The 19,210-nt window shown below is 66.7% G+C and overlaps 1 protein-coding gene across 1 annotated transcript in view; it reads left to right on the top strand.

Annotated features, from left to right (window-relative positions):
• The first annotated feature begins 4,481 nt into the window (after nt 1-4,481).
• TMEM216 (transmembrane protein 216) overlaps nt 4,482-19,210 on the top strand; it is a 52,827-nt gene continuing 38,098 nt past the window's right edge. Inside the window, exons 1-2 of the mRNA XM_073659425.1 lie at nt 4,482-4,569; nt 4,811-4,827. Of these exons, the coding sequence (XP_073515526.1) occupies nt 4,557-4,569; nt 4,811-4,827 (30 nt within the window). The 5' untranslated portion in view covers nt 4,482-4,556. The remainder of the gene's footprint in view (nt 4,570-4,810; nt 4,828-19,210) is intronic.

Genomic DNA, 19,210 nt, shown 5'->3' with positions numbered 1-19,210 from the left:
TATTCCATGTGTTGGAATCCGGAGGTGTGTACGCCATACGCTCTCTGCTCGCTTGCCGATCGCTAAGTAGTGAGTAATCGGGATCGTGTGCGTGTGAATCCTTGACGTCCCTGACGGGTTTTTTTTATACCATGTTCACTATATTGTAAAACTGACCTGGCAATATGATTCTCCAGGTCAGTACAAGTACACAGTTACAAAACATCTATACTTTTTTATTATTATTTAAGTGGTGAGAAAAAATTATTTTCGGTCTAAAAGACACACTGGGCCATAAGACGCACCTATGTGTTAGAGGAGGAAAATAGAAAAAAAATGTAAGCAAAAAATATGGTTATGATGCACTGTTAAGGGGGAGGTGGTCTGCTGCTGACACTGTTATAGGGGTAATGTCCCTAAATTCTGTTAATATCACCCATCCTGGTACATATGCCCCCCCCCTTCATATTATACGTGGCCCCCATCCTGGTATGCATGGCAATTCTGTTCCCCATCCTGTTATGCATGGCACCCCTGATCTCCATCCTGGAATGCATGGCACCCTTGATCCCCATCCTGGTGTGCATGGCACCCCTGATCTCCATCCTGGTGTGCATGGCACCCCTGATCCTCATCCTGGTATGCATGGCACCCCTGATCCTCATCCTGGTATGCATGGCACCCCTGATCCCCATCCTGGTATGCATGGCACCCCTGATCCCCATCCTGGTATGCATGGCTCCCCTCATCCTTATCCTGGTATGCATGGCACCTCTCATCCTTATCCTGGTACGCATGGCACCCCTCATCCTTATCCTGGTATGCATGGCACCTCTCATCCTTATCCTGGTACGCATGGCACCCCTCATCCTTATCCTGGTATGCATGGCACCCCTCATCCTTATCCTGGTATGCATGGCACCCCTGATCCCCATCCTGGTATGCATGGCACCCCTGATCCCCATCCTGGTATGCATGGCACCCCCATCCTTATCCTGGTATGCATGCCCCCCCCCATCTTTATCCTGGTATGCATGGTACCAGTCATCCCTATCCTGGTACGTATGGCACCCTTCATCCTTATCCTGGTACGCATGGCACCCCTCATCCTTATCTTGGTATGCATGGCACCGCTCTTCCTGATATGCATGGCACTCCTCATCCCTCTTCCTGGTATGCATGGCACCCCTCATCCCTCTTCCTGTTATGCATGGCCCCCTTCATCCCTCTTCCTGGTATGCATGGCACCCCTCATCCCTCTTCCTGTTATGCATGGCCCCCCTCATCCCTCTTTCTGGTATGCATGACACCCCCATCCTGGTATGCATGGCACCCCTAATCCCCATCACTCACACAAAAAAAAAATAAACACGTCTACTCACCTTTCTTCCCCATAGCTCCCAACCGTCCCGGTTTCCGCGGGACTATCCCGCTTTGAGGGCGCAGTCCCGCGTCCTGTCACGGCTCAGCTGTTCTCCCGGCTGTGGAGGATGGTGGGGCAGGTTGCGGCTGTGGAGCAGCGGGCACAGGTAGTAGCTGGCAGCTATCACGTGTGCCCACTGCTAAAAAAAAAAAATTCACTCCTCTCCACGCCCATGGGAGTGGAGAGGAGTGAATATTTATTTTCCTAAATAGCGCACGCTGTCAGTGGCAGCCTTGCTGCTGCGGCTCCGCAATCCTGTGTGCCCGCTATTAGAAAATTCACTCTTCTACACTCCCATTCTCTTTAGTAGCGGGCACAGGGTCTGAGGGGGTCATTGCATACCAGGATTGGGTCTGAGGGGGCCATTGCATACCAGGATTGGATCTGAGGGGGCCATTGCATACCAGGATTGGGTCTGAGGGGGCCATTGCATACCAGGATTGGGTCTGAGGGGGCCATTGCATACCAGGATTGGGTCTGAGGGGGCCATTGCATACCAGAATTGGGTCTGAGGGGGCCATTGCATACCAGGATTGGGTCTGAGGGGGCCATTGCATACCAGAATTGGGTCTGAGGGGGCCATTGCATACCAGAATTGGGTCTGAGGGGGCCATTGCATAACAGGATTGGGTCTGAGGGGGCCATTACATACCAGAAATGGGTCTGAGGGGGCCATTGCATACCAGGACTGTGTCTGAGGGGGCCATGCATACCAGGATTGGGGATGAGTGCTGCCTACTAAATGCCTCTCATTACCAGTGCCCCTCTGACAACTCCTCCTGCCAGGGAAGAAAGAAATAGTAAATGGGCGTGGATTGGGTGTGGCCAGGGGTGTGGTCAAAATTTGCAGAGGCACACGCTGATCTCTCTTTCTCTTCTTCAAAAGTTGGGAGGTATGCTTCCTTGTGCTCCAGTGCTGCGTCCTGCTCTGCTGCCAGCACTGATCTCACCTTGTGAGCCGCACATGACGTCATTGCCATGTGCCCTCACAAGGTGCGATGATCTGCTGGAATAGTCACTGCTCCTCACGCCGGGACTGTGTGCGTGGGGAGCAGTGACTTCATTCTCCTTAATAGCCGGCACACAGTGTAGCCGCAGCGCGGCTCCTGCTGCGGCCGAGCGATCGCATGTGCCCGCTATTAAAGAGCATGAATAGTCACCCCTCTCCACTCCCATGGGCGTGGAGAGGGATGAATATTCATGCTCTTTAATAGCGGGCACACACGATCGCCCGGCAGCTGCAGGAGCCGCGCTATTAAGGAGAATGAAAATTAAGGTCGTAAAGGGGTTAAAGTCACCAATGTGAGTATATGGGCCCATGAGAAAGCATCCGAGTGCTGTCAGATTTTATGTTAGTGCTGTCTGATTTTTATGTTTGCTTAATAGAAGTAGCTCGAGAAACCTTCAGGTATGCAAAAAAAACAACAAAATATAAAATTGATGAAAAAACTGACACCCTGCCCAAACACTGATGAGAATCAGTCAGTTTTTTGTGTATGAGAAATATCAGTGATGTCTGAATGAGCCCTTAGGCATTGTTCAGATGTCCGAGTCCGGACCGCGATCGCTGGAACAGCTGCGGGTCTCACTCAATATATCTGTGTAGCTGCCGAGTTTAGGAAACATGCGCCGGTGTCTGTAAGAGCCCCTCCAGGTTACAGCCGCTGCTTTTCTCAGGAGACCGTACTGTACGAACCTGGTGAGCCTCAAGTAAAGCCAAAGTGGCACCACAGCAAGTAGGATTTTACAATTTTTTTTTTCTTTTTTTAAAAAAAGGTCAGACTGGCTTAAAGGGGTTGTCTAGTCTTAAGCTACAAGTCTGGAGTCACTGCATGTGCCTGCAGACTTGTGAATCCTCACATCGCGCGCACCGTAAGGATTCTCTAGTGCAGGTGCCGTGAGTCGGCCGTCATGTAATTGCAATTATGCTATTTCCATATTTCTGGCCACATTCCGACTAGACTGTGTCAAGCCTCCCTCTATACACTTATATTGAGTGAGGCCGCACATGTCTAGTCTGCATGTGACCGCATGTATGCAAATCACATACTTGCTATCAAGCGTCCTGTGGTCCCAGCTCCAGCACTGGAGAATCCTGACAGTGCGCAGTGCACGCGATGTGAGGATTCACAAGTCTGCAGTCACATACAGTGACTATAGACTTATACCCTAAGGCCAGACACCCCTTTAAGTAACTGTATAAGACACATTCACCACGCTATCCTCTGCCTGTCTCATAACGCCAGTTCTTGCTTCATCAGTCTCTGAATTTACTACCCTCCCAGGCAGCTCCTGATTACTGCCAGTCTAGATGTGTGTCATGGCGGCTCTGCGGTCCCCATTAGTGCATTGTCAGATGCTGCCAGCAGAGGCACTGTAATGCTGCCCCATTGGGGGAGGGCAGGGGGATGATGGTAGACAGTCCAGGGAGTCTGATGGCGGACAGCGCGGGGGCCAGATGGCGGACAGCTCTGGGGGCTGATGCACAGCTCTGGGGGCAGATGGCGGACAGCTCTGGGGGCTGAAGGACAGCTCTGGGGGCAGATGGCGGACAGTGCAGGGGGCAGATGGCGGACAGCTCTGGGGGCAGATGGCGGACAGTGCGGGGGGCAGATGGCGGACAGCGCGGGGGGCTGATGGAGGACAGCGCGGGGGGCTGATGGCGGACAGCGCGGGGGGCAGATGGCGGACAGCGCGGGGGGCTGATGGCGGACAGCTCTGGGGGCTGATGAGAAAGTGATGAGACCCACAGATATAATAATTTGTGGCACTTCTTCAAGTTTAGAAAAAAAAAACGGAAGCATGAACTAGACCTGTGATAAACTGCAGTAGAGGCTGGTAACCTAGGCAACATGCACTAAACAAGAAACAGCCCATACTTCCCGAGAGGATTTATAATTAGGAGGTAATAGGCAGTTGTTTGTTTTTACAGATTCTTTGCCATTTTACACATTTAAGTTGAGACAACTCCTTCAAGGGGTTAAACAACTAATCCGACAACCGCTATGTAAGCGCACTGTGTAACCGGAGCCGCGCAAGGTGAGCGCTTTGCCCCCGCCCCTGTACACAGCTCCGCTCACCGCGTACGCCGCTACAGGAGCAGCCGGGTCCCGGTATCCAGGATGTGACGTCACAGCGTCCCTGGAGCAACAAGATGGCGTCCAAAGGTGAGCGGCGGCGGATTATGGAGAGCGGTTTATGGCAGCTTACACAGCTTCACCTCCAGGGTGACTGAGGGGCCGGAGCCGCGGCCATCTGCATGTGCGATCTGTGCTGTCCAGCTGCTGCGACTACAACTCCCAGCATGGACAAGCAGGGCTGTAATTACACAGCGGCTGGAGAGCCGGCCCCGCTATACACAGTATGTGACCACTGCACACAGCTATATAACTGTTGTCTCTTCACCAGGGAGAAGACGTGGAGTTGTATCCTTTATTGCTCTCAATCGCCATCTGGTGTGGAACTACTGGTCACAGCATGTCACTAGCTAGTGCTCCTGCCCCAAATAATAGTGCAGATGTAGGATGCAGCCTAGGAAGTGTTCCTCCCTGCGCTGTGGACTTTCACGCCCCTTCCCCCCCTGTGCTGTGGACTTCCACACCCCTTCCCCCCCCTGCGCTGTGGACTTCCACGCCCCTCCCCCCCTGCGCTGTGGACTTCCACGCCCCTTCCCCCCCTGCGCTGTGGACTTCCACGCCCCTTCCCCCCCTGCGCTGTGGACTTCCACGCCCCTTCCCCCCCTGCGCTGTGGACTTCCACGCCCCTTCCCCCCCCCTGCGCTGTGGACTTCCACGCCCCTTCCCCCCCCTGCGCTGTGGACTTCCACACCCCTTCCCCCCCTGCGCTGTGGACTTCCACACCCCTTCCCCCCCCTGCGCTGTGGACTTCCACGCCCCTTCCCCCCCTGCGCTGTGGACTTCCACGCCCCTCCCCCCCCCCTGCGCTGTGGACTTCCACGCCCCTCCCCCCCCCTGCGCTGTGGACTTCCACGCCCCTTCCCCCCCTGCGCTGTGGACTTCCACGCCCCTTCCCCCCTGCGCTGTGGACTTCCACGCCCCTTCCCCCCCTGCGCTGTGGACTTCCACACCCCTTCCCCTCCCTGCACTGTGGACTCCCCCCCCCCCCCCCCCTCCCCTCCCTGTGCTGCGGGCTCCCTCCCCCCCACCTGCACTGTGGACTCCCCCCCAACCCCCTCCCCTCCCTGCGCTGTGGACTCCCCCCTCCCCCTTCCCTCCCTGTGCTGTGGGCTCCCTCCCCCTTCCCTCCCTGTGCTGTGGGCTCCCTCCCCCTTCCCTCCCCCTTCCCTCCCTGTGCTGTGGGCTCCCTCCCCCTTCCCTCCCTGTGCTGTGGGCTCCCTCCCCCTTCCCTCCCTGTGCTGTGGGCTCCCTCCCCCTTCCCTCCCCCTTCCCTCCCTGTGCTGTGGGCTCCCTCCCCCTTCCCTCCCTGTGCTGTGGGCTCCCTCCCTCCCTGTGCTGTGGGCTCCCTCCCTCCCTGTGCTGTGGGCTCCCTCCCTCCCTCCCTGTGCTGTGGGCTCCCTCCCTCCCTGTGCTGTGGGCTCCCTCCCTCCCTCCCTCCCTGTGCTGTGGGCTCCCTCCCTCCCTGTGCTGTGGGCTCCCTCCCTCCCTCCCTCCCTGTGCTGTGGGCTCCCTCCCTCCCTCCCTCCCTGTGCTGTGGGCTCCCTCCCTCCCTCCCTCCCTGTGCTCCCTCCCTCCCTCCCTGTGCTGTGGGCTCCCTCCCTCCCTCCCTCCCTCCCTCCCTGTGCTGTGGGCTCCCTCCCTCCCTCCCTCCCTGTGCTGTGGGCTCCCTCCCTCCCTCCCTCCCTGTGCTGTGGGCTCCCTCCCTCCCTCCCTCCCTGTGCTGTGGGCTCCCTCCCTCCCTCCCTCCCCTGTGCTGTGGGCTCCCTCCCTCCCTCCCTCCCTGTGCTGTGGGCTCCCTCCCTCCCTCCCTCCCTGTGCTGGGCTCCCTCCCTCCCTCCCTCCCTGTGCTGTGGGCTCCCTCCCTCCCTCCCTCCCTGTGCTGTGGGCTCCCTCCCTCCCTCCCTCCCTGTGCTGTGGGCTCCCTCCCTCCCTCCCTCCCTGTGCTGTGGGCTCCCTCCCTCCCTCCCTCCCTGTGCTGTGGGCTCCCTCCCTCCCTCCCTCCCTGTGCTGTGGGCTCCCTCCCTCCCTCCCTGTGCTGTGGGCTCCCTCCCTCCCTCCCTCCCTGTGCTGTGGGCTCCCTCCCTCCCTCCCTCCCTGTGCTGTGGGCTCCCTCCCTCCCTCCCTCCCTGTGCTGTGGGCTCCCTCCCTCCCTCCCTGTGCTGTGGGCTCCCTCCTCCCTCCCCTGTGCTGTGGGCTCCCTCCCTCCCTCCCTGTGCTGTGGGCTCCCTCCCTCCCTCCCTGTGCTGTGGGCTCCCTCCCTCCCTCCCTGTGCTGTGGGCTCCCTCCCCTGTGCTGTGGGCTCCCTCCCTGTGCTGTGGGCTCCCTCCCTGTGCTGTGGGCTCCCTCCCTGTGCTGTGGGCTCCCTCCCTGTGCTGTGGGCTCCCTCCCTGTGCTGTGGGCTCCCTCCCTGTGCTGTGGGCTCCCTCCCTCCCTCCCTGTGCTGTGGGCTCCCTCCCTCCCTCCCTGTGCTGTGGGCTCCCTCCCTCCCTCCCCTGTGCTGTGGGCTCCCTCCTCCCTCCCTGTGCTGTGGGCTCCCTCCCTCCCTCCCTGTGCTGTGGGCTCCCTCCCTCCCTCCCTGTGCTGTGGGCTCCCTCCCTCCCTCCCTGTGCTGTGGGCTCCCCCTCCCTCCCTGTGCTGTGGGCTCCCTCCCTCCCTGTGCTGTGGGCTCCCTCCCTCCCTCCCTCCCTGTGCTGTGGGCTCCCTCCCTCCCTCCCTGTGCTGTGGGCTCCCTCCCCCTGGCTGGCCCCTCCCTCCCTGTGCTGTGGGCTCCCTCCCTCCCTCCCTGTGCTGTGGGCTCCCTCCCTCCCTCCCTGTGCTGTGGGCTCCCTCCCTCCCTCCCTGTGCTGTGGGCTCCCTCCCTCCCTCCCTGTGCTGTGGGCTCCCTCCCTCCCTCCCTGTGCTGTGGGCTCCCTCCCTCCCTCCCTGTGCTGTGGGCTCCCTCCCTCCCTCCCTGTGCTGTGGGCTCCCTCCCTCCCTCCCTGTGCTGTGGGCTCCCTCCCTCCCTCCCTGTGCTGTGGGCTCCCTCCCTCCCCTCCCTGTGCTGTGGGCTCCCTCCCTCCCTCCCTGTGCTGTGGGCTCCCTCCCTCCCTCCCTGTGCTGTGGGCTCCCTCCCTCCCTCCCTGTGCCTGTGGGCTCCCTCCCTCCCTCCCTGTGCTGTGGGCTCCCTCCCCTCCCTCCCTGTGCTGTGGGCTCCCTCCCTCCCTCCCTGTGCTGTGGGCTCCCTCCCTCCCTCCCTGTGCTGTGGGCTCCCTCCCTCCCTCCCTGTGCTGTGGGCTCCCTCCCTCCCTCCCTGTGCTGTGGGCTCCCTCCCTCCCTCCCTGTGCTGTGGGCTCCCTCCCTCCCCTGTGCTGTGGGCTCCCTCCCTCCCTCCCTCCCTGTGCTGTGGGCTCCCTCCCTCCCTCCCTCCCTCCCTGTGCTGTGGGCTCCCTCCCTCCCTCCTCCCTGTGCTGTGGGCTCCCTCCCTCCCTCCCTCCCTGTGCTGTGGGCTCCCTCCCTCCCTCCCTCCCTGTGCTGTGGGCTCCCTCCCTCCCTCCCTCCCTGTGCTGTGGGCTCCCTCCTCCCTCCCTCCCTCCCTGTGCTGTGGGCTCCCTCCCTCCCTCCCTCCCTGTGCTGTGGCTCCCTCCCTCCCTCCCTCCCTGTGCTGTGGGCTCCCTCCCTCCCTCCCTCCCTGTGCTGTGGGCTCCCTCCCTCCCTCCCTCCCTGTGCTGTGGGCTCCCTCCCTCCCTCCCTCCCTGTGCTGTGGGCTCCCTCCCTCCCTCCCTCCCTGTGCTGTGGGCTCCCTCCCTCCCTCCCTCCCTGTGCTGTGGGGCTCCCTCCCTCCCTCCCTCCCTGTGCTGTGGGCTCCCTCCCTCCCTCCCCTGTGCTGTGGGCTCCCTCCCTCCCTCCCTGTGCTGTGGGCTCCCTCCCTGTGCTGTGGGCTCCCTCCCTCCCTCCCTGTGCTGTGGGCTCCCTCCCTCCCTCCCTGTGCTGTGGGCTCCCTCCCTCCCTCCCTGTGCTGTGGGCTCCCTCCCTCCCTCCCTCCCTGTGCTGTGGGCTCCCTCCCTCCCTCCCTCCCTGTGCTGTGGGCTCCCTCCCTCCCTCCCTCCCTGTGCTGTGGGCTCCCTCCCTCCCTCCCTCCCTGTGCTGTGGGCTCCCTCCCTCCCTCCCTCCCTGTGCTGTGGGCTCCCTCCCTCCCTCCCTCCCTGTGCTGTGGGCTCCCTCCCTCCCTCCCTGTGCTGTGGGCTCCCTCCCTCCCTCCCTGTGCTGTGGGCTCCCTCCCTCCCTCCCTGTGCTGTGGGCTCCCTCCCTCCCTCCCTGTGCTGTGGGCTCCCTCCCTCCCTCCCTGTGCTGTGGGCTCCCTCCCTCCCTCCCTGTGCTGTGGGCTCCCTCCCTCCCTGTGCTGTGGGCTCCCTCCCTCCCTCCCTCCCTGTGCTGTGGGCTCCCTCCCTCCCTCCCTCCCTCCCTGTGCTGTGGGCTCCCTCCCTCCCTCCCTCCCTCCCTCCCTGTGCTGTGGGCTCCCTCCCTCCCTCCCTCCCTCCCTGTGCTGTGGGCTCCCTCCTCCCTCCCTCCCTCCCTGTGCTGTGGGCTCCCTCCCTCCCTCCCTCCCTGTGCTGTGGGCTCCCTCCCTCCCTCCCTCCCTGTGCTGTGGGCTCCCTCCCTCCTCCCTCCCTGTGCTGTGGGCTCCCTCCCTCCCTCCCTCCCTGTGCTGTGGGCTCCCTCCCTCCCTCCCTCCTGTGCTGTGGGCTCCCTCCCTCCCTCCCTCCCTGTGCTGTGGGCTCCCTCCCTCCCTCCCTCCCTGTGCTGTGGGCTCCCTCCCTCCCTCCCTCCCCTCCCTGTGCTGTGGGCTCCCTCCCTCCCTCCCTCCCTGTGCTGTGGGCTCCCTCCCTCCCTCCCTCCCTGTGCTGTGGGCTCCCTCCCTCCCTCCTCCCTCCCTGTGCTGTGGGCTCCCTCCCTCCCTCCCTCCCTCCCTGTGCTGTGGGCTCCCTCCCTCCCTCCCTCCCTCCCTGTGCTGTGGGCTCCCTCCCTCCCTCCCTCCCTCCCTGTGCTGTGGGCTCCCTCCCTCCCTCCCTCCCTCCCTGTGCTGTGGGCTCCCTCCCTCCCTCCCTCCCTCCCTCCCTGTGCTGTGGGCTCCCTCCCTCCCTCCCTCCCTCCCTGTGCTGTGGGCTCCCTCCCTCCCTCCCTCCCTCCCTCCCTGTGCTGTGGGCTCCCTCCCTCCCTCCCTCCCTCCCTGTGCTGTGGGCTCCCTCCCTCCCTCCCTCCCTCCCTGTGCTGTGGGCTCCCTCCCTCCCTCCCTCCCTCCCTGTGCTGTGGCTCCCTCCCTCCCTCCCTCCCTCCCCTCCCTGTGCTGTGGGCTCCCTCCCTCCCTCCCTCCCTCCCTCCCTGTGCTGTGGGGCTCCCTCCCCCTCCCTCCCTCCCTCCCTGTGCTGTGGGCTCCCTCCCTCCCTCCCTCCCTCCTCCCTCCCTGTGCTGTGGCTCCCTCCCTCCCTCCCTCCCTCCCTGTGCTGTGGGCTCCCTCCCTCCCTCCCTCCCTCCCTGTGCTGTGGGCTCCCCTCCCTCCCTCCCTCCCTGTGCTGTGGGCTCCCTCCCTCCCTCCCTCCCTGTGCTGTGGGCTCCCTCCCTCCCTGTGCTGTGGGCTCCCTCCCTCCCTCCCTCCCTGTGCTGTGGGCTCCCTCCCTCCCTCCCTGTGCTGTGGGCTCCCTCCCTCCCTCCCTCCCTGTGCTGTGGGCTCCCTCCCTCCCTCCCTCCCTGTGCTGTGGGCTCCCTCCCTCCCTCCCTCCCTGTGCTGTGGGCTCCCTCCCTCCCTCCCTCCCTGTGCTGTGGGCTCCCTCCCTCCCTCCCTCCCTGTGCTGTGGGCTCCCCTCCCTCCCTCCCTGTGCTGTGGGCTCCCTCCCTCCCTCCCTGTGCTGTGGGCTCCCCTCCCTCCCTGTGCTGTGGGCTCCCTCCCTCCCTCCCTCCCTGTGCTGTGGGCTCCCTCCCTCCCTCCCTCCCTGTGCTGTGGGCTCCCTCCCTCCCTCCCTGTGCTGTGGGCTCCCTCCCTCCCTCCCTGTGCTGTGGGCTCCCTCCCTCCCTCCCTGTGCTGTGGGCTCCCTCCCTCCCTCCCTCCCTGTGCTGTGGGCTCCCTCCCTCCCTCCCTCCCTGTGCTGTGGGCTCCCTCCCTCCCTCCCTGTGCTGTGGGCTCCTCCCTCCCTCCCTGTGCTGTGGGCTCCCTCCCTCCCTCCCTGTGCTGTGGGCTCCCTCCCTCCCTCCCTCCCTGTGCTGTGGGCTCCTCCCTCCCTCCCTCCCTGTGCTGTGGGCTCCCTCCCTCCCTCCCTCCTCCCTGTGCTGTGGGCTCCCTCCCTCCCTCCCTCCCTGTGCTGTGGGCTCCCTCCCTCCCTCCCTCCCTGTGCTGTGGGCTCCCTCCCTCCCTCCCTCCCTGTGCTGTGGGCTCCCTCCCTCCCTCCCTCCCTGTGCTGTGGGCTCCCTCCCTCCCTCCCTCCCTGTGCTGTGGGCTCCCTCCCTCCCTCCCTCCCTCCCTGTGCTGTGGGCTCCCTCCCTCCCTCCCTCCCTCCCTGTGCTGTGGGCTCCCTCCCTCCCTCCCTCCCTGTGCTGTGGGCTCCCTCCCTCCCTCCCTCCCGGTGCTGTGGGCTCCCTCCCTCCCTCCCTCCCTGTGCTGTGGGCTCCCTCCCTCCCTCCCTCCCTGTGCTGTGGGCTCCCTCCCTCCCTCCCTCCCTGTGCTGTGGGCTCCCTCCCTCCCTCCCTCCCTGTGCTGTGGGCTCCCTCCCTCCCTCCCTCCCTGTGCTGTGGGCTCCCTCCCTCCCTCCCTCCCTGTGCTGTGGGCTCCCTCCCTCCCTCCCTCCCTGTGCTGTGGGCTCCCTCCCTCCCTCCCTCCCTGTGCTGTGGGCTCCCTCCCTCCCTCCCTGTGCTGTGGGCTCCCTCCCTCCCTCCCTCCCTCCCTGTGCTGTGGGCTCCCTCCCTCCCTCCCTCCCTGTGCTGTGGGCTCCCTCCCTCCCTCCCTCCCTGTGCTGTGGGCTCCCTCCCTCCCTCCCTCCCTGTGCTGTGGGCTCCCTCCCTCCCTCCCTCCCTGTGCTGTGGGCTCCCTCCCTCCTCCCTCCCTCCCTCCCTGTGCTGTGGGCTCCTCCCTCCTCCCTGTGCTGTGGGCTCCCTCCCTCCCTCCCTGTGCTGTGGGCTCCCTCCCTCCCTCCCTGTGCTGTGGGCTCCCTCCCTCCCTCCCTGTGCTGTGGGCTCCCTCCCCTCCCTCCCTGTGCTGTGGGCTCCCTCCCTCCCTCCCTGTGCTGTGGGCTCCCTCCCTCCCTCCCTGTGCTGTGGGCTCCCTCCCTCCCTCCCTGTGCTGGCCTCCCTCCCTCCCTCCCTGTGCTGTGGCCTCCCTCCCTCCCTCCCTGTGCTGTGGCCTCCCTCCCTCCCTCCCTGTGCTGTGGCCTCCCTCCCTCCCTCCCTCCCTGTGCTGTGGGCTCCCTCCCTCCCTCCCTGTGCTGTGGGCTCCCTCCCTCCCTCCCTGTGCTGTGGGCTCCCTCCCTCCCTCCCTCCCTCCCTCCCTGTGCTGTGGGCTACCTCCCTCCCTCCCTGTGCTGTGGGCTCCCTCCCTCCCTCCCTCCCTCCCTGTGCTGTGGGCTCCCTCCCTCCCTCCCTCCCTCCCTCCCTGTGCTGTGGGCTCCCTCCCTCCCTCCCTCCCTGTGCTGTGGGCTCCCTCCCTCCCTCCCTCCCTGTGCTGTGGGCTCCCTCCCTCCCTCCCTCCCTGTGCTGTGGGCTCCCTCCCTCCCTCCCTGTGCTGTGGGCTCCCTCCCTCCCTCCCTCCCTCCCTCCCTGTGCTGTGGGCTCCTCCCTCCCTCCCTGTGCTGTGGGCTCCCTCCCTCCCTCCCTGTGCTGTGGGCTCCCTCCCTCCCTCCCTGTGCTGTGGGCTCCCTCCCTCCCTCCCTGTGCTGTGGGCTCCCTCCCTCCCTCCCTGTGCTGTGGCCTCCCTCCCTCCCTGTGCTGTGGCCTCCCTCCCTCCCTCCCTGTGCTGTGGCCTCCCTCCCTCCCTCCCTGTGCTGTGGCCTCCCTCCCTCCCTCCCTCCCTGTGCTGTGGGCTCCCTCCCTCCCTCCCTGTGCTGTGGGCTCCCTCCCTCCCTCCCTGTGCTGTGGGCTCCCCTCCCTCCCTCCCTCCCTCCCTCCCTGTGCTGTGGGCTCCCTCCCTCCCTCCCTCCCTGTGCTGTGGGCTCCCTCCCTCCCTCCCTCCCTCCCTGTGCTGTGGGCTCCCTCCCTCCCTCCCTCCCTGTGCTGTGGGCTCCCTCCCTCCCTCCCTCCTCCCTGTGCTGTGGGCTCCCTCCCTCCCTCCCTCCCTGTGCTGTGGGCTCCCTCCTCCCTCCCTCCCTCCCTGTGCTGTGGGCTCCCTCCCTCCCTCCCTCCCTCCCTGTGCTGTGGGCTCCCTCCCTCCCTCCCTCCCTCCCTGTGCTGTGGGCTCCCTCCCTCCCTCCCTCCCTCCCTGTGCTGTGGGCTCCCTCCCTCCTCCCTCCCCTCCTGTGCTGTGGGCTCCCTCCCTCCCTCCCTCCCTGTGCTGTGGGCTCCCTCCCTCCCTCCCCTCCCTGTGCTGTGGGCTCCCTCCTCTCCCTCCCTCCCTGTGCTGTGGGCTCCCTCCCTCCCTCCCTCCCTGTGCTGTGGGCTCCCTCCCTCCCTCCCTCCCTGTGCTGTGGGCTCCCTCCCTCCTCCCTCCCTGTGCTGTGGGCTCCCTCCCTCCCTCCCTCCCTGTGCTGTGGGCTCCCTCCCTCCCTCCCTCCCTGTGCTGTGGGCTCCCTCCCTCCCTCCCTCCCTCCCTGTGCTGTGGGCTCCCTCCCTCCCTCCCTCCCTCCCTGTGCTGTGGGCTCCCTCCCTCCCTCCCTCCCTGTGCTGTGGGCTCCCTCCCTCCCTGTGCTGTGGGCTCCCTCCCTCCCTCCCTGTGCTGTGGGCTCCCTCCCTCCCTCCCTGTGCTGTGGGCTCCCTCCCTCCCTCCCTGTGCTGTGGGCTCCCTCCCTCCCTCCCTGTGCTGTGGCCTCCCTCCCTCCCTCCCTGTGCTGTGGCCTCCCTCCCTCCCTCCCTGTGCTGTGGCCTCCCTCCCTCCCTCCCTGTGCTGTGGCCTCCCTCCCTCCCTCCCTGTGCTGTGGCCTCCCTCCCTCCCTCCCTGTGCTGTGGCCTCCCTCCCTCCCTCCCTCCCTCCCTGTGCTGTGGGCTCCCTCCCTCCCTCCCTGTGCTGTGGGCTCCCTCCCTCCCTCCCTGTGCTGTGGGCTCCCTCCCTCCCTCCCTCCCTCCCTCCCTGTGCTGTGGGCTCCTTCCCTCCCTCCCTCCCTCCCTGTGCTGTGGGCTCCCTCCCTCCCTCCCTGTGCTGTGGGCTCCCTCCCTCCCTCCCTGTGCTGTGGGCTCCCTCCCTCCCTCCCTGTGCTGTGGGCTCCCTCCCTCCCTCCCTGTGCTGTGGGCTCCCTCCCTCCCTCCCTGTGCTGTGGGCTCCCTCCCTCCCTCCCTGTGCTGTGGGCTCCCTCCCTCCCTCCCTGTGCTGTGGGCTCCCTCCCTCCCTCCCTGTGCTGTGGGCTCCCTCCCTCCCTCCCTGTGCTGTGGGCTCCCTCCCTCCCTCCCTGTGCTGTGGGCTCCCCTCCCTCCCTCCCTGTGCTGTGGGCTCCTCCCTCCCTCCCTGTGCTGTGGGCTCCCTCCCTCCCTCCCTGTGCTGTGGGCTCCCTCCCTCCCTCCCTGTGCTGTGGACTCCCTCCCTCCCTCCCTGTGCTGTGGACTCCCTCCCTCCCTCCCTGTGCTGTGGGCTCCCTCCCTCCCTCCCTGTGCTGTGGGCTCCCTCCCTCCCTCCCTGTGCTGTGGGCTCCCTCCCTCCCTCCCTGTGCTGTGGGCTCCCTCCCTCCCTCCCTGTGCTGTGGGCTCCCTCCCTCCCTCCCTGTGCTGTGGGCTCCCTCCCTCCCTCCCTGTGCTGTGGGCTCCCTCCCTCCCTCCCTGTGCTGTGGGCTCCCTCCCTCCCTCCCTGTGCTGTGGGCTCCCTCCCTCCCTCCCTGTGCTGTGGGCTCCCTCCCTCCCTCCCTGTGCTGTGGGCTCCCTCCCTCCCTCCCTGTGCTGTGGGCTCCCTCCCTCCCTCCCTGTGCTGTGGGCTCCCTCCCTCCCTCCCTGTGCTGTGGGCTCCCTCCCTCCCTCCCTGTGCTGTGGGCTCCCTCCCTCCCTCCCTGTGCTGTGGGCTCCCTCCCTCCCTCCCTGTGCTGTGGGCTCCCTCCCTCCCTCCCTGTGCTGTGGGCTCCCTCCCTCCCTCCCTGTGCTGTGGGCTCCCTCCCTCCCTCCCTCCCTGTGCTGTGGGCTCCCTCCCTCCCTCCCTGTGCTGTGGGCTCCCTCCCTCCCTCCCTGTGCTGTGGGCTCCCTCCCTCCCTCCTGTGCTGTGGGCTCCCTCCCTCCCTCCCTGTGCTGTGGGCTCCCTCCCTCCCTCCCTGTGCTGTGGGCTCCCTCCCTCCCTCCCTCCCTGTGCTGTGGGCTCCCTCCCTCCCTCCCTCCCTCCCTGTGCTGTGGGCTCCCTCCCTCCCTCCCTCCCTGTGCTGTGGGCTCCCTCCCTCCCTGTGCTGTGGGCTCCCTCCCTCCCTCCCTCCCTGTGCTGTGGGCTCCCTCCCTCCCTCCCTCCCTGTGCTGTGGGCTCCCTCCCTCCCTCCCTCCCTGTGCTGTGGGCTCCCTCCCTCCCTCCCTCCCTGTGCTGTGGGCTCCCTCCCTCCTCCCTCCCTCCCTCCCTCCCTCCCTGTGCTGTGGGCTCCCTCCCTCCCTCCCTCCCTGTGCTGTGGGCTCCCTCCCTCCCTCCCTGTGCTGTGGGCTCCTTCCCTCCCTCCCTCCCTCCCTGTGCTGTGGGCTCCCTCCCTCCCTCCCTGTGCTGTGGGCTCCTTCCCTCCCTCCCTCCCTCCCTGTGCTGTGGGCTCCCTCCCTCTTTCCCTCCCTCCCTCCCTGTGCTGTGGGCTCCTTCCCTCCCTCCCTCCCTCCCTGTGCTGTGGGCTCCCTCCCTCCCTCCCTCCCTCCCTGTGCTGTGGGCCCCTGTGCTGTGGGCTCCCTCCCTCCTCCCTGTGCTGTGGGCTCCCTCCCTCCCTCCCTGTGCTGTGGGCTCCTCCCTCCCTCCCTCCCTGTGCTGTGGGCTCCTCCCTCCCTCCCTCCCTGTGCTGTGGGCTCCCTCCCTCCTGGCTCCCTCCCTCCCTGTGCTGTGGGCTCCCTCCCTCCCTCCCTCCCTGTGCTGTGGGCTCCCTCCCCTCCCTCCCTCCCTCCCTCCCTCCCTGTGCTGTGGGCTCCCTCCCTCCCTCCCTCCCTGTGCTGTGGGCTCCCTCCCTCCCTCCCTCCCTCCCTGTGCTGTGGGCTCCCTCCCTCCCTCCCTCCCTCCCTGTGCTGTGGGCTCCCTCCCTCCCTCCCTCCCTCCCTGTGCTGTGGGCTCCCTCCCTCCCTCCCTCCCTCCCTGTGCTGTGGGCTCCCTCCCTCCCTCCCTCCCTCCCTGTGCTGTGGGCTCCCTCCCTCCCTCCCTCCCTCCCCTGTGCTGTGGGCTCCCTCCCTCCCTGTGCTGTGGGCTCCCTCCCTCCCTCCCTGTGCTGTGGGCTCCCTCCCTCCCTCCCTGTGCTGTGGGCTCCCTCCCTCCCTCCCTGTGCTGTGGGCTCCCTCCCTCCCTCCCTGTGCTGTGGGCTCCCTCCCTCCCTCCCTGTGCTGTGGGCTCCCTCCCTCCCTCCCTGTGCTGTGGGCTCCCTCCCTCCCTCCCTGTGCTGTGGGCTCCCTCCCTCCCTCCCTGTGCTGTGGGCTCCCTCCCTCCCTCCCTCCCTCCCTGTGCTGTGGGCTCCCTCCCTCCCTCCCTCCCTCCCTCCCTGTGCTGTGGGCTCCCTCCCTCCCTCCCTCCCTCCCTGTGCTGTGGGCTCCCTCCCTGTGCTGTGGGCTCCCTCCCTCCCTCCCTGTGCTGTGGGCTCCCTCCCTCCCTCCCTCCCTCCCTCCCTGTGCTGTGGGCTCCCTCCCTGTGCTGTGGGCTCCCTCCCTCCCTCCCTGTGCTGTGGGCTCCCTCCCTCCCTCCCTGTGCTGTGGGCTCCCTCCCTCCCTCCCTCCCTCCCTGTGCTGTGGGCTCCCTCCCTCCCTCCCTCCCTGTGCTGTGGGCTCCCTCCCTCCCTCCCTCCCTCCCTGTGCTGTGGGCTCCCTCCCTCCCTCCCTCCCTGTGCTGTGGGCTCCCTCCCTCCCTGTGCTGTGGGCTCCCTCCCCTCCCTGTGCTGTGGGCTCCCTCCCTCCCTGTGCTGTGGGCTCCCTCCCTCCCTCCCTCCCTCCCTGTGCTGTGGGCTCCCTCCCTCCCTCCCTGTGCTGTGGGCTCCCTCCCTCCCTCCCCTCCCTCCCTCCCTGTGCTGTGGGCTCCCTCCCTCCCTCCCTCCCTGTGCTGTGGGCTCCCTCCCTCCCTCCCTCCCTGTGCTGTGGGCTCCCTCCCTCCCTCCCTCCCTGTGCTGTGGGCTCCCTCCCTCCCTCCCTCCCTGTGCTGGGGCTCCCTCCCTCCCTGTGCTGTGGGCTCCCTCCCTCCCTCCCTCCCTGTGCTGTGGGCTCCCTCCCTCCCTCCCTCCCTGTGCTGTGGGCTCCCTCCCTCCCTCCCTCCCTGTGCTGTGGGCTCCCTCCCTCCCTCCCTCCCTGTGCTGTGGGCTCCCTCCCTCCCTCCCTCCCTGTGCTGTGGGCTCCCTCCCTCCCTCCCTCCCTGTGCTGTGGGCTCCCTCCCTCCCTCCCTCCCTGTGCTGTGGGCTCCCTCCCTCCCTCCCTGTGCTGTGGGCTCCCTCCCTCCCTCCCTGTGCTGTGGGCTCCCTCCCTCCCTCCCTCCCTCCCTGTGCTGTGGGCTCCCTCCCTCCCTCCCTGTGCTGTGGGCTCCCTCCCTCCCTCCCTGTGCTGTGGGCTCCCTCCCTCCCTCCCTGTGCTGTGGGCTCCCTCCCTCCCTGTGCTGTGGGCTCCCTCCCTCCCTCCCTCCCTGTGCTGTGGGCTCCCTCCCTCCCTCCCTGTGCTGTGGGCTCCCTCCCTCCCTCCCTCCCTGTGCTGTGGGCTCCCTCCCTCCCTCCCTCCCTGTGCTGTGGGCTCCCTCCCTCCCTCCCTCCCTGTGCTCTGGGCTCCCTCCCTCCCTCCCTCCCTGTCCCTCCCTGCTCTGGGCTCCCTCCCTCCCTCCCTCCCTGTGCTGTGGGCTCCCTCCCTCCCTGTGCTGTGGGCTCCCTCCCTCCCTCCCTGTGCTGTGGGCTCCCTCCCTCCCTCCCTCCCTCCCTCCCTGTGCTGTGGGCTCCCTCCCTCCCTCCCTCCCTGTGCTGTGGGCTCCCTCCCTCCCTCCCTCCCTGTGCTGTGGGCTCCCTCCCTCCCTCCCTCCCTGTGCTGTGGGCTCCCTCCCTCCCTCCCTCCCTGTGCTGTGGGCTCCCTCCCTCCCTCCCTCCCTGTGCTGTGGGCTCCCTCCCTCCCTCCCTCCCTGTGCTGTGGGCTCCCTCCCTCCCTCCCTCCCTGTGCTGTGGGCTCCCTCCCTCCCTCCCTCCCTGTGCTGTGGGCTCCCTCCCTCCCTCCCTGTGCTGTGGGCTCCCTCCCTCCCTCCCTGTGCTGTGGGCTCCCTCCCTCCCTCCCTGTGCTGTGGGCTCCCTCCCTCCCTCCCTGTGCTGTGGGCTCCCTCCCTCCCTCCCTGTGCTGTGGGCTCCCTCCCTCCCTCCCTGTGCTGTGGGCTCCCTCCCTCCCTCCCTGTGCTGTGGGCTCCCTCCCTCCCTCCCTGTGCTGTGGGCTCCCTCCCTCCCTCCCTGTGCTGTGGGCTCCCTCCCTCCCTCCCTGTGCTGTGGGCTCCCTCCCTCCCTCCCTGTGCTGTGGGCTCCCTCCCTCCCTCCCTGTGCTGTGGGCTCCCTCCCTCCCTCCCTGTGCTGTGGGCTCCCTCCCTCCCTCCCTGTGCTGTGGGCTCCCTCCCTCCCTCCCTGTGCTGTGGGCTCCCTCCCTCCCTCCCTGTGCTGTGGGCTCCCTCCCTCCCTCCCTGTGCTGTGGGCTCCCTCCCTCCCTCCCTGTGCTGTGGGCTCCCTCCCTCCCTCCCTGTGCTGTGGGCTCCCTCCCTCCCTCCCTGTGCTGTGGGCTCCCTCCCTCCCTCCCTGTGCTGTGGGCTCCCTCCCTCCCTCCCTGTGCTGTGGGCTCCCTCCCTCCCTCCCTGTGCTGTGGGCTCCCTCCCTCCCTCCCTGTGCTGTGGGCTCCCTCCCTCCCTCCCTGTGCTGTGGGCTCCCTCCCTCCCTCCCTGTGCTGTGGGCTCCCTCCCTCCCTCCCTGTGCTGTGGGCTCCCTCCCTCCCTCCCTGTGCTGTGGGCTCCCTCCCTCCCTCCCTGTGCTGTGGGCTCCCTCCCTCCCTCCCTGTGCTGTGGGCTCCCTCCCTCCCTCCCTCCCTGTCTGTGCTGTGGGCTCCCTCCCTCCCTCCCTCCCTCCCTGTCTGTGCTGTGGGCTCCCTCCCTCCCTCCCTCCCTGTCTGTGCTGTGGGCTCCCTCCCTCCCTCCCTCCCTCCCTGTCTGTGCTGTGGGCTCCCTCCCTCCCTCCCTCCCTCCCTCCCTCCCTCCCTCCCTGTGCTGTGGGCTCCCTCCCTCCCTGTGCTGTGGGCTCCCTCCCTCCCTGTGCTGTGGGCTCCCTCCCTCCCTCCCTGTGCTGTGGGCTCCCTCCCTCCCTCCCTGTGCTGTGGGCTCCCTCCCTCCCTGTGCTGTGGGCTCCCTCCCTCCCTGTGCTGTGGGCTCCCT

Source organism: Phyllobates terribilis, unplaced genomic scaffold, assembly GCF_046119375.1.
Source record: "Phyllobates terribilis strain yellow unplaced genomic scaffold, ASM4611937v1 Scaffold_13__5_contigs__length_258822181, whole genome shotgun sequence".
Classification (NCBI taxonomy): Eukaryota; Metazoa; Chordata; class Amphibia; order Anura; family Dendrobatidae; genus Phyllobates; species Phyllobates terribilis.
This window is presented reverse-complemented; position numbering and strand designations above follow the sequence as displayed.